The sequence below is a fragment of the Saimiri boliviensis genome, chromosome 9 (genome assembly GCF_048565385.1).
Source record: "Saimiri boliviensis isolate mSaiBol1 chromosome 9, mSaiBol1.pri, whole genome shotgun sequence".
Lineage (NCBI taxonomy): Eukaryota > Metazoa > Chordata > Mammalia > Primates > Cebidae > Saimiri > Saimiri boliviensis.
In genome coordinates, this window is record NC_133457.1 from 55,537,221 (window position 1) to 55,549,567 (window position 12,347).

Here is a 12,347-nt window from a genome sequence, read left to right on the forward strand (position 1 = left end):
TAGAATGAGACATTTCATAGGTGTACTATATGGAACTAATTCATGAATCTGATGTCAATTGAGGATGAAAAAAATTTTGGAGATGAATTTGATGTTTTATTATTTTGATAGTACCATTGGCCAAGTTAAGAATCTTGAAGGAAAAACACTTGATTTATGTCCTCCTGACCATTATGATAGTCTGATTTTTAAAAAGTAAGGTATCCTTTGAACAGACATTTTACTAAAGAAATTGTAAATATGATGATACAGTTTGGCTGTGTCCCCACCCAAATCTCATCTTGTAGTTCCCTTCCATGACCTGGTGGGAGGTAGTTTAATCATGGAGGCGGTTACGATCATGCTCTTCTTGTGATAGTGAGTGAGTTCTCCCTAGATCTAATGGTTTTATAAAGGGCTTTTCCCTCTTTTGCTTGGCACTTCTTCTTGCCTGCTGCCATGTAAGACATGTCTTGCTTCCCCTTCACCTTCTGTCATGACTGTAAGGCCTCCCAGACACGTGGAACTTTGAGTCAAGTAAACCTCTTTCCTTTAAAAATTACCCAGTCTCAAGTGTGTCTTTATTGGCACAGTGAGGACAGACTAATACATATGACATATGAGTATTTTAAAACATACACAGTATTATTCGTCATTAGAAAAATGCAAGTTCAAACTACAATGTGATGCCATTACAAAGTTGTCAGAATGGCAAAACAAAACAAACAATCAAAAAAAAAAGTAAGGTATCAAATACTAATACACATCTAGGTCAGGGGTCAGTAAAATATAATCACTGGGCTCTAGTGGATGATATAAAATATATATGGGAAGTTAATGACTTGCATTAAGGTTATATTGGATTTTAGTTATGTAGAGGAAAGGAATGGAGAGTTTGCAGCAAACAGATAGTAATTCTCTAAGGTTATCTCAATGGTGAGTAAGAGAGAGCCTAGTAGACCTTCTGTCCAATATGAATGATAAAAGAGTCTGTCTCCTTCAAGGCAAAATCTTGGTAGGGGAAAATAATGTGGCCACATGAAACTAACACACCAAGTCTGTCCTGTCTATGAGCTTGAAATTTGAAATCCTACCACTGTTGTGTTTCAGGAATCTCAAAATATAAAAACTGATCCTGAGTGGTGATAAATATTTTATGTGGTCCCAGATTGTTTTATGCTGCCCTCTCAACTAGATTTTCACTAGTGTTCCATAAATAAGTTTCTAAAAAACAGACTATCATAATGGTCAAGAGTACAGACTCTGGAGCCAGATGCCCAGGTTTGAAACCCATCCTCAAAATAGTAATCTGTGTGATCTTAAACAAATTATTTCACTTATCTTTGCTTTAGCTTTTTTTTTTACCTGAAAATTGGGTGCAGCAACAGTAAATAAATAAATCATTAGTAAGTAAGTAAAATAGCTTACCAACAACGATTAATATTATCATAGTATATTTTTTATATTCCTTTGATACATACTTAGGTCCTATATGCTATTGTTATATTTCGGTCTTTTGCATTTATACTTGCATGTGAGATGAATCTGTGGTTTTCTTTTTAGAATGCTTTTACCAATTAGTATTACGTTAATGGATTTAAAAGTTTAACATTTATATAATACCAATTTCTTACATCCAAACGCTGAAATTTTATTATAGTGATTTTCTATTTTTAAATGTGTGCAATTTAGCTAAAAATTATCTAGTCCTGATGGTCTATTGAAGATCATTATTTGCATTTCCGATCATGGCTATAAAAAAAAGTATTCTCTACTTCTTTAAATTTCTTGCTGTGATAATAAAAAAGGGCAAATGTTAATATCTTTATCTGTGTAGTCTTGGATTTATAGTGGCTGGTAAGTTGCCAGCTGCGTTTTTCATTTTTAAAAAATTTCAGAATTAAAAAATAGCACGAGTTGTCATCACTAGCTCCAAATGCTTTGATGACAGCTATTAGCAGAAAAATGCTAACATGTAAAAGAAAGAATTTATATTAGTTAATTTTGCCAAAGTAGTGAAATACTACTCCTAATGAAATGTTACACATAATCCCTAAAACTCAGCAGCTTGCAACAAGCATTTATGCTCATGGTTATGGGTGTACAGGTCAACTGTGTTTCAGTGGATGTATTTACAGTCCCACTTAGGCTGCATGTTAATCTTTGCTCCAGCTATGTTTGTTCTACGGCTGTAGCAGCAGCAGCTACCTGAGTCATGCTTTTCTAGTGGCTTATCACTGGAGATCATAAGCCAGGCCAAATCACTTAGCCAAGTTTAAGGACACTACTCATGTCATATCTGCCAACACACATTGATCAAACAAGTAACATGGCCAAGGCTAATTACGAAGGAACAGGAAGTATACTGGGCCTATAGAAGGAGAAGGAATGAAATGAATATTTGATGAACAGTAATCTGTGCTATCAGTTTCATATTAGATGTTTATTTCAGGTATTTAACAAACTATCCACTAGTACTCAAATAAAATGAGCCAAGTGTTTTTAGATTCCCTGCATTTATTTAGCTGGTCACATTCAGCCTGAGGCAAGTGCTTCAAAGAGCGTTGCTGACACTTGTAGTGCCTTGTGCACATTTTAAAAGGACACTCCTTCTCTGTTAACATAACTATATGTGTACATAGTTTAGTGGATTTCAGCTACATTCAGCGCCCACCTGCCCTCCTAGAGGAGTTGCTTTAGTCTGAGGACAGTCCATTCAACTCTATATGATGGCCCTGGGCTTTTGTTAGGCAGAATTATAAAATTAGAACATTTCTACTTTGGAGCTCATTTGTTCATACACTGTTCGTCTTTTATTACTCACACCCTGCTATTTATCCACTCTTACCTCAATCCTTGACATGGTGCATTTCATCAAGTTACTTATTAGGTATTTGCCTTTACTCAAAACTGCTAATCTTTTCTAGGCTCTTAGCATTTCATGTTTGGCAACTCACAGTGGGTGGTAATAAACCTTTTCATCATATTTAATCTTTCAGTCTATGTAAACTATGCTTTCCTAAAGCAGAAATCTAATGGGAGTTTTGTTCATTACCTTCCTGATGGCTTCCAGAATTGTCATCAAAGAAACATTTCATATTTATATCCTTTTTTGCTTAAATTTTCTTTTGGGTCAATTCAAATAATTTTTTAGTGTCTGTATTAATAGAAAATGTTAAATATTTCAGAAAAACTACTTTCATATAATTTTTCTATACAATGAAATTTTTTTTTTTCATATATCTATAATAGATAAGCCTCTAGTTATCTAATGAGGGTTACATGTTCATGGTTACATATAGTCCATAATTTTAATGCCATATTTGTTTCATCTGCAAATTTGAAAGTACTTTTGCTATAAGTTTTCTAAAAATATTTAATAATTATTTTCAATTTAGATTAAATCTCTTGATGAACAAAATGTAGTTGGCAAAATTTCTAAGCACTGGACTGGAATTTTGAGAGAGGCATTTACAGACGCTGATAACTTTGGGATCCAATTCCCTTTAGACCTTGATGTTAAAATGAAAGCTGTAATGATTGGTGCCTGTTTCCTCATTGTAAGTCTGTTCTTATTAATCTTGATTATAGATGGTTTCTCTAGGTTCATTCTGAAGTGATTCAGTAAAGTGTGTATTTCAAAATGACATTTTAAAATCTGTAGATTTTAAACCAGGATTCCCATTTAATCCTAGCTCTGAAATTCTTTTTGATCCTAACCCTGTGGAGTCACAGGTGACTAGTTTCTATCTGAAGAGTCTATGGATTTTCACATGGCAAGTGAGGGACTAAGGAGATGTACTAAGGAGATATTTTAGTCTCTCCTTAAATCAAGCATCTCCTAGATGCTTTGAGGAAAAGTTGAAAGTGGGTATATGTGGAAAAAATTTAGTGAAACAAGAAAACTTTACCATGACTCACAATAATTAAATTAAACCATCTAATATAGCAGTATGAACTACAATAAGAGTATACATTCACTCAAGTGTGTAGAACTAACTGCCAAATTATAGGAAATGATTGTATATACCAGTGATTCTGAAATTGTCTTCACATTAGAATCACCTAGGGACCTTTAAAAACTCCAAGTACTAGTCCATACCTCAGTTCAACTAAATCAGAAACTTCAAAGTTTGTATAGTGTTCCTGGTGATTCCAATACGCAGCCAAAGGTGAGAACTATGGGGATGGAGAACATTTAGAGAGTAACATTTAGAGAAAAAGACCAGAAGATTCATTAAATTCTTACAAGTATCAATCAATAAATAGAATTATAGAATTTAATTATTATTAAAATGGAAAGCTAAAAGTGGAACTTATATAATATAGAGCTTTTCTATATTTACTTATTACAGTTAATTTCTTAAGATATGTTACTGTGTTTCACTAGATCCCTTAGCATTTCTGCATCTGATAATTGATCTCTGTTTTGTTGCTGAAAATTCATTTGTGTATTTTTGTTTTTATCTAGGACTTCATGTTTTTTGAAAGCAGTGGCAACCAAGAACAAAGATCAGGAGTGTGGTAGTGGATTAGTGAAAGTCTCCTCAGAAAATCTGAAGTCTGTATATTGATTGGGACTATCTAAACTCATACCTACGTAAATTAAGCTGTAATGCCTGTAGCTCTGGTTGTGTACTTTTGCTTTGCAAATTAATAGAGTTTATCTTCTGTATAACTGATTTATAAAGGTTTTTATGCATTTTTTAATACTCACTGTGAATTTGAGAAATAGGACATAGGAGTTTTTACAATTATTAATGAAACTTCCTATGAAAAACTGCTTTGAATCATGATCTCTGATTGTTTTACTACCAAATATTAATTAATGCCTTAATTTTAATATAAATTATATTTTATTCTATTAAATCTAGTTACAGTTTATTTCATGCCTAACTGATAATGTTATTTTACAAATGCCATATATTCAAAAAATTTCAAACATAATTTATTATTATGTTCAAATAATATTCATTATGCATATTATCTTTAAAAAGTTAAATGTATTTATTTTTTTAATCTTCAGGGAATCATGCTACACTTATCTTCCCCTGGAAGCTAATCTGTACCATAAATAATATGGTATTCATATTCACAAGATATTACCAATTTTTATATTATTGTTATTAAAGAAAACATGATTCTCTCCCAAAGAAAGACATGTTTTAAACACTCCTTCACTGTAAAACTCTGGTATTATTAAAACTTTTGAAAGTTAACATTTAAACATGGAATTTTTAGCTTTTATACTCTATCCTTCCTAAAAAAGGGTAATTGAAATTATTCAGATGTTAAATATAACATATGTATTCACAGAGCATAAACCTAAATAATGATCTTTTAGATTATTTATATCAATAATCAAATATTTTTTTAAAAAACTTGTTTTTTTTTTGTATATTTGATTTTTGTTTTAATCAAAATGTGCTCAGATGGTATTTTGAATACTCATTCAGTTAAATGATGCTACATATTTTAAGCAGGATATTTCCCTGACCCCTTCACGGGACTCAAGACAGAGGTGCCTTGTTTACTCAGCCTACCACTGTCTACTCCTCATGGGAGGGAGTGCACAAGCACTGGAACAGACTGGCCACTTCTGCACTGGTAGGTGCAAACTCCGTGCAGGCCCTGAGGTAGCATCCTGGTGGGGATGCCTGTAACTCCTGAAGCCCCAGAAGGCATGTTACAGTGTTCTTTTAGCTCTGCTGTCTAGGGACAGCTTAAGTGTTAAGAGCTCAGTGGGCAAAGGGCAAGTGTGGGAGCCTTTCATATCTGTACTTATGGTTCCAAGTTCTTGTCCGGCATCCAGGAAAAATGTGGTCACACAAATTAATTGAAGGATGGTAAATACAGGAAATTTTATTGCTGATGAAAGTGGCTCTCAGTGGGAAAAGAGGCTAAAATGGGGACAGAGGAGTAGGTAATCTTCCCCTGAAGTCTGGCCATATCTGGCTGGATTTTTCTCTGAAGTTACACTGTCAAGTTGTCCATCGGAAGTCAAGCAGCTTTTCTCTGATGTCAAGCCATAGTCTCCACTCCTTTCTGACTGAGTTTGGGGTCTTTATAGGTACAGGACTGGGTGCAGAGCAGGCTGTGGGTAGTTTAGGAAAAGGCAACCTTCCAGCAGGAAAACAGGGATATAAATTCTCACTTCGGGTCAGGGTTTCAGGCTTTTCAGCTTGAGGATAGGGTTTTCACTGAGGACTTGCCCTTTTCTGCCTAGAATTTCTCTGCCTCCTGTCCCCATCATATTTAACTGCCTTTTCCTTTCAAATCTTTTAAAACTGAGCAAAGATATATGACACTTTGTAGTAAAATCTGTACCAGTGTTGGCAACTATGATTTCCACCTGTCAGAAACTTACAAGAATTTAGTAATCTCTTTTGTAATGAAGAGTGAATTGAAAGATGACATGAACAACCCACGATATTCCTCATGCAGCAGAAAAGTGTGCTTAAGAAATCAGGGCATGTGGGAGAGTCTCTCTTTCATATTCAGCACAATTTTTGTAACAGCAGCTCTTCTCATGGTGTTAGTGCCTTAGACCTCAGAAGTTCCAAATGGCAAGCGGTGAGAACACTAACACACAGGAGATTTTCAGGAAAAGCCAAGTCTACATAATCTCCCACAAGCCTAAACAATTCACCAGATGCCGAATTCCAGTGATGAAGTGTACCCATGGCACTCCTAGCATGTGCTTGGTATAGACAGCATGCCAAGAAAAGTGGAGGTACTTGTATAGCTGAATCCCAATGGCTTTGTCATGCCAATTACAGAAGGGGGTGGGGGTGGAATTGCCAAACCGGCCACCACGTGCCAAAACTAACCCAAAATAAGGCTTAGAGTACTGACATTATCCCTGCGACTGCTACACCTTACTTTCATTATTTGCCTCTCTCTCTCTGAACAGTATTCTAGATCTTTGACTAAGCAAAATGAAACTAAACTGATCCAAACATTTCTTTCTGTCATCAAATCTGCAAAGATCTGAGCAAAAACCGACATATTTTCTGAAGAACCTATTTAAGTTAAATACTAGACAGATATTTTCTCCTTAAATAATTGCATAGAGAAAAATAATTACACATGAAAAAATAGATATTTAAATAAGAAAATACCAGGAATTGTTTTTAAAAGTTCAATATGTAATCGCAATGAGATTTGAGGAAATATTGCCTATTTTTATTTCTATTTTGTGAGTTATAACAGTGAAAGGAAAGTCACTGTGTGTCCCTGACTGGAGACAATGTTGAGGAGGAAAGGATGCAATGGCTGGGGGATGGGGCTGAATTTTTGGATTTGGGAAGGAAGTTCTAGGTAGGTGGTCAGTGAGGAAAGGGGAGAATAGAGAGGGAGGAGGAAGGCTACATTAAGGGATGTCAGTACCTCTCCTAAGTACCTCTTGGGGGAGGGTTGGGGAGTAAGGAGGAGCATAAGTGAAAGAAGAGGCAAGGCTGGAAGGGTGGGGGATGGGGTGGGGAGAGTGGGGAAGCACCGGCCACAGGTGATTAAATTGCCAGAAAGTCAGTGTCTGGGCTCCTGGCATCAAGTTGGCTAGCTACTCTCTGCATAAATACTAAAGCTTTTTTTTAAAAAAAAATGTATTTTTCTTTTTTTAAATTATACTTTTAAGTTTTGGGGTACATGTGCAGAACGTGCAGGTTTGTTACATAGGTATACAATACCTTGGTGATTTGCTGCATCCATCCCCCTGTCGTCATTTACATTAGGTATTTCTCCTAATGTTATCCCTCCCCAAACCCCCAACCTTCTGCTATCCCTCCTCTAATCCCCCTCCCCCATGGGCCCCAGTGTGTGATGTTCCCCTGGAAACCATCCTTCGCAGCAAACTGACACAAAAACAGAAAACCAAACACTGCATGTTCTCACTCATAAGTACTACAGCTATAATTGCATTTGGGCTCAAAAAGAGCTACTGCAACTTTAGGGCAACTAGAAAAAACTTAGTCAAGAATTCCTGCCATCACTTAAGAATGGAATGATTTAAAATGTCTCTGGGCACAGTGAAGTGCTCCTAGCACTTGAAGTCCCAGAAAAGTGTACAGGGTTTCCCTCCATATCCTGCCTCACTCCTTTCCAGTCCCTAACCCAACATACACTGGCTGCCTGAGTTTCCTAGGGCCATGTTTCTGCATCTGGCTTTGTCTCCTTCTCCTTCAAGCTCTGTGTTTCTCCTGTACCTTAATTTTCCTCAATTGTCAATAGTATCATTGTCAATTGATTATGTTATCTACCTCATAAGGTCACTGTGAAGATTCAGTGTTCCAGTGCAGTTTCAGTGACCTGAGCAGGTAGAACCAGCCTAAAAAATGAAAAGGGCAGCCAGGCACCATGGCTCACACTGTAATCCCAGCACTTTGGGAGGCAGAGGTGGGTGGATCACCTGAGGTCGGGAGTTCAAGACCAGCCTGACTATCATGGAGAAACCCCCATCTCCACTAAAAATACAAAAAAATTAGCCAGGCATGGTGGTGCATGCCCCATCTCCACTAAAAATACAAAAAAAAAAATTAGCCAGGCATGGTGGTGCATACCTGTAATCCCAGCTACTCGGGAGGCTGAGGCAGGAGAATCGCTTGAACCCAGGAGTCAGAGGTTTCTGTGAGCCAAGATCACGCCATTGCACTACAACCTAGGTAACGAACAAAACTCCGTCTCAAAAAAAAAAAAAAAAAAAAAAGAAAAAAGAAAGAAAGAAAAGAAAGAAAACAAAAGAAAAGAAAAGAAAAAAGAAAGGTACTATATGTTTATCTGTTGGTAAAGATCAATGGTTTTCAAAACACAGGGAAGTGTCTCAAAGCCAATGAGGAAGATTTGGGCTAAAGTAAATTTCTGTTTTGTGACTTGATTAGCAAATAAAATCCATTTAAACCCTAGGAATAATCCTAAAAAAAAAAAAAAAAAAAAAAAAGATGTCTATGCAGGATGCCAAGCTAGGGAAAGATACTCATTTCACAGAAGTATAGATTAAGGGAATATTAAGGCACAGTGAGGAACACAGTCTCTGACTTCTGCGCTGGAGTCTTTTTTTTTCTTAGCCTCATCGTGTCAAAATGTGGCAAGCCATTTTAAGAGAGGAACAATGGCCAAGCACAGTGGCTCAAACCTGTAATCCCAGCACTATGGAAGGCCAAGACAGGTGAATCACCTGAGATCAGGAGTTCAAGGCCAGCCTGGCCAACATGGTGAAACCCCAACTCTATTAAAAATACAAAAATTAGCTGGGCATGGTGGCAGGCCCCTGTTATCCCAGCTACTCCTGAGGCTGAGGCAGAAGAATTGCTTGAACCTGGGAGGCAGAGGTTGCAGTGAGCCAAGATGGCACCATTGCACTCCAGCCTGGGCAACAAGAGTGAAACCGCGTCTCAAGGAAGAAGAAAAAAAGAGAGAGAGAGAGAGAGAGAAACAATAATCTGGGCCCCTGAAACCAGATGAAACATAACTGACAATACAGAGTTTGAACTCAGGATTTATAAACTGGGAGGGCCATAGAATGATAAGCAACAAGTGCAGCTGCTCACAGAGATCTTCATTTAACAACCCCCTCCGCCCCACCCACACATACACATACACAAACACCAAGCATTCAAGTTAAACATTAATCTACTGTTAATGTTTATATGGTAGAAAATGTTAGATTTGTGCCAAAAGGCACACTGTGAATTTATCCACATTGAATTCTGACTAGATTTAGAAAATTGATCTGCTTGCCTACTAAGGACAGTTTGTTTCTTTCTTTGGATTCTGGGGGTTTTCCATCATTAACACATTGAGGTTATTCTGTTTGGCAGTGATAGGGAATAAACATTGGCCTATTTCTTTCACCAAAGGAGTTAGTTGCTAGGAAACATTTCAGCTTTAATCAGGCATTGCCAATAAACTGCAACCATCTGGAAATATCTTAGAGAAATTCTCTGTTATATTCATTTTACAGAATTAATTAGATCTTAGTCTACTACTTGGTCCACTCAGGCTTCTATAACAAAACACCTTACAAAGGGACAGTGTAATTATAAAGGACTAAAATTTATTACTTACAGTTCTCCAAGCTGAGGAGTCCAAGATCAAGACACCAAGAGACTCTGGTGTCTAGTAAGGGCTGCTCTCTGCTTCCAAGATGGCCCCTTCTTGCTGCATTCTCACCTGGTAGAAGGTCAACAGGGACCCAACTGAATCCTTTTAAAAGGTCACCAATCCAATTGATGAGAATGGTGCCCTCATGGCATAATCACATCCTAAAAACCCCACATCTTAATATTGTCAAAATGGGTCTTAGTTTCCAACAAATGAATTTGGGGGGACACATAACTTTAAACCATGGCACCTACTAAGTACATTTCTGTTAAATCATACTGCCTGAATTCTCTCCCCAATATTGCACGTCACAAGCAGAAGATAATTTACTTGCAAAATTATTTTATTTTTGCAAATCTATTTGTTTTTATTAATGAGGCAGATTCACTAAAAGAATTCACATAAATGTATTTGTAAACTTTATAAATGAGGAGGAAATGAATATAAGAAATATAAAGTTGATTGATTTAAGGGCACTGAAACTGATCATCAATTATTTAACAAGTACCTACAGAGCTTCTACATTGGGCCAGTAGTTATGCTAGATATGATGGTTTCAATAAGGAACAAAACTTATTTTCTACAAGGTGCTTAGGGTCAATTATACATATGGAATGTCTGATTATAGGATTCAGGATACTATGGAGAGATAGAGTAGGGACAATGAAACCAGATAAGTTATGTATTTCCAAATTACAATGGTGGGACAGGCAACAAATAGACTTTCCCACTATCAAATGGAGAAGTTGGGAGGGAGAGAGGAGTAAGATGTCCAAATCAAGTGTAACACCTAGCAAACAAATGCCATTAGATCTTGAGGTTCAAGAATAATTCTTTTTAGTTTGATGCTCTGTCTTCCAGACCAATGTCCTGCAAAGCTCCTTTGGGTAGGGGCTGTGCCCTCAAAGCTCTGAAGTGTGAGACTCACATCCACCCCAAAGGCTCAGCTGAGTGGAATTCTCAACCCACAGGCTACAGGCTGCCACCCTCTAGCCTGCTGAAACCAAGGCAATGGCTATCTCCCCCATTGAAAACTAAGGAGGCTGTACTGATGACTTCTGAATTGCCTTCAAGATTACTGCTTTTTCTTTTTTTTTTTTTTGAGATGGAATCTTACCTTTGTAACCCAGGCTGGAGTGCAGTGACACAATCTCAGCTCACTGCAACCTCTGCCACCCAGGTTCAAGCATTTCTCCTCCCTCAGCCTCCTGAGTAGCTGGGATTACAGGCACACACCACCACACCCAGCTAATTTTTGAAGTTTTAGTAGAGATGGGGTTTCACCATGTCCACCAGGCTGGTCTTGAACTTCTGACCTTGTGATCCTTCCGCCTCCACCTCCCAAAGTGCTGGGATTACAGGCATACACCACCTCACCCACCCCCAGCCGATTACTGCTTTTTTTTTAATCTTGAAGAGTAGTACACATCTGTAGCCAAGTAGCTTGATGTTCTGATACTGTGGCCTGTAAAAAGTCCTGTAGCTTTCTTTCTATTTATGCTGTTTCCACTACCTTTAGCTTTGTCAACCTGCAATAATATTTTTGTTGTCTAGAGAAATTTTAAGTTGTCATATTTATCCATTTTTTTCATGGTTTTTAATTTTTTTTCTTTTGTTTTGCAGGTTTATTTTTCATAGGTAGGTCATTACTTAGAACTTTTTTATATATAAGTAGATATCTAACTTTATTGTATATAAATAGCTAATCACTCCAATTACAATGAAGACTTTCTCTTTTCTACTGATTTGTAATGCTACTTTTGCCAGCCATCAACTTTTCATAGATTTGTAGATATGTTTCCAGCCTTCCTCTCTTATTGTATTGCTCAATATTTTTGTATCAACAATTTCTCTTAAATATTGCTGATAACGTATTTCTTCCTGAATATTATTTTGGTTTGGTACCTTTAAACAGCTGCATTTTATTCATGGAAAATACAACAGGCAAAGAGAAGTAGCAAGATACAGCATTCATTTAATATCATAAAATGGATTGGCCTTTCATATTTTAACAGCTATATATTATTTATTTAGTAATTTTGGTTTTGTTTGTAAACAAGCATTTTATATTGTGGTAAAGAAGAAATATGGGAGTCAAAATACAACTTTAAAGATGTATCTAATTTTGTTATTAAAATATATTTCCTACTCCAACATTTTAAATTTTACATAAAATATTTTGGGATACACTATGCATGTTTTTAAATCACTGGATTTTAAAGGTTTTTAACAGGAAAAAAAAAGATATAAGGCTGCAGTGGTAACGGTAA

General features: G+C 36.6%; 1 protein-coding gene across 3 annotated transcripts in view; it reads left to right on the top strand.

Moving 5' to 3' along the window:
• The window catches only part of LOC101040366 (phospholipid scramblase 1), a 28,276-nt gene extending 23,070 nt beyond the window's left edge, over positions 1-5,206 (top strand). For all 3 annotated transcript variants that reach the window (XM_074405907.1, XM_003930934.4, XM_074405908.1), the window contains 2 exons: positions 3,378-3,539; positions 4,451-5,206. In XM_074405907.1, coding sequence (XP_074262008.1) covers positions 3,378-3,539; positions 4,451-4,507 — 219 coding nt within the window. In that variant the 3' untranslated portion in view covers positions 4,508-5,206. The remainder of the gene's footprint in view (positions 1-3,377; positions 3,540-4,450) is intronic.
• The last annotated feature ends 7,141 nt before the right edge of the window (positions 5,207-12,347 follow it).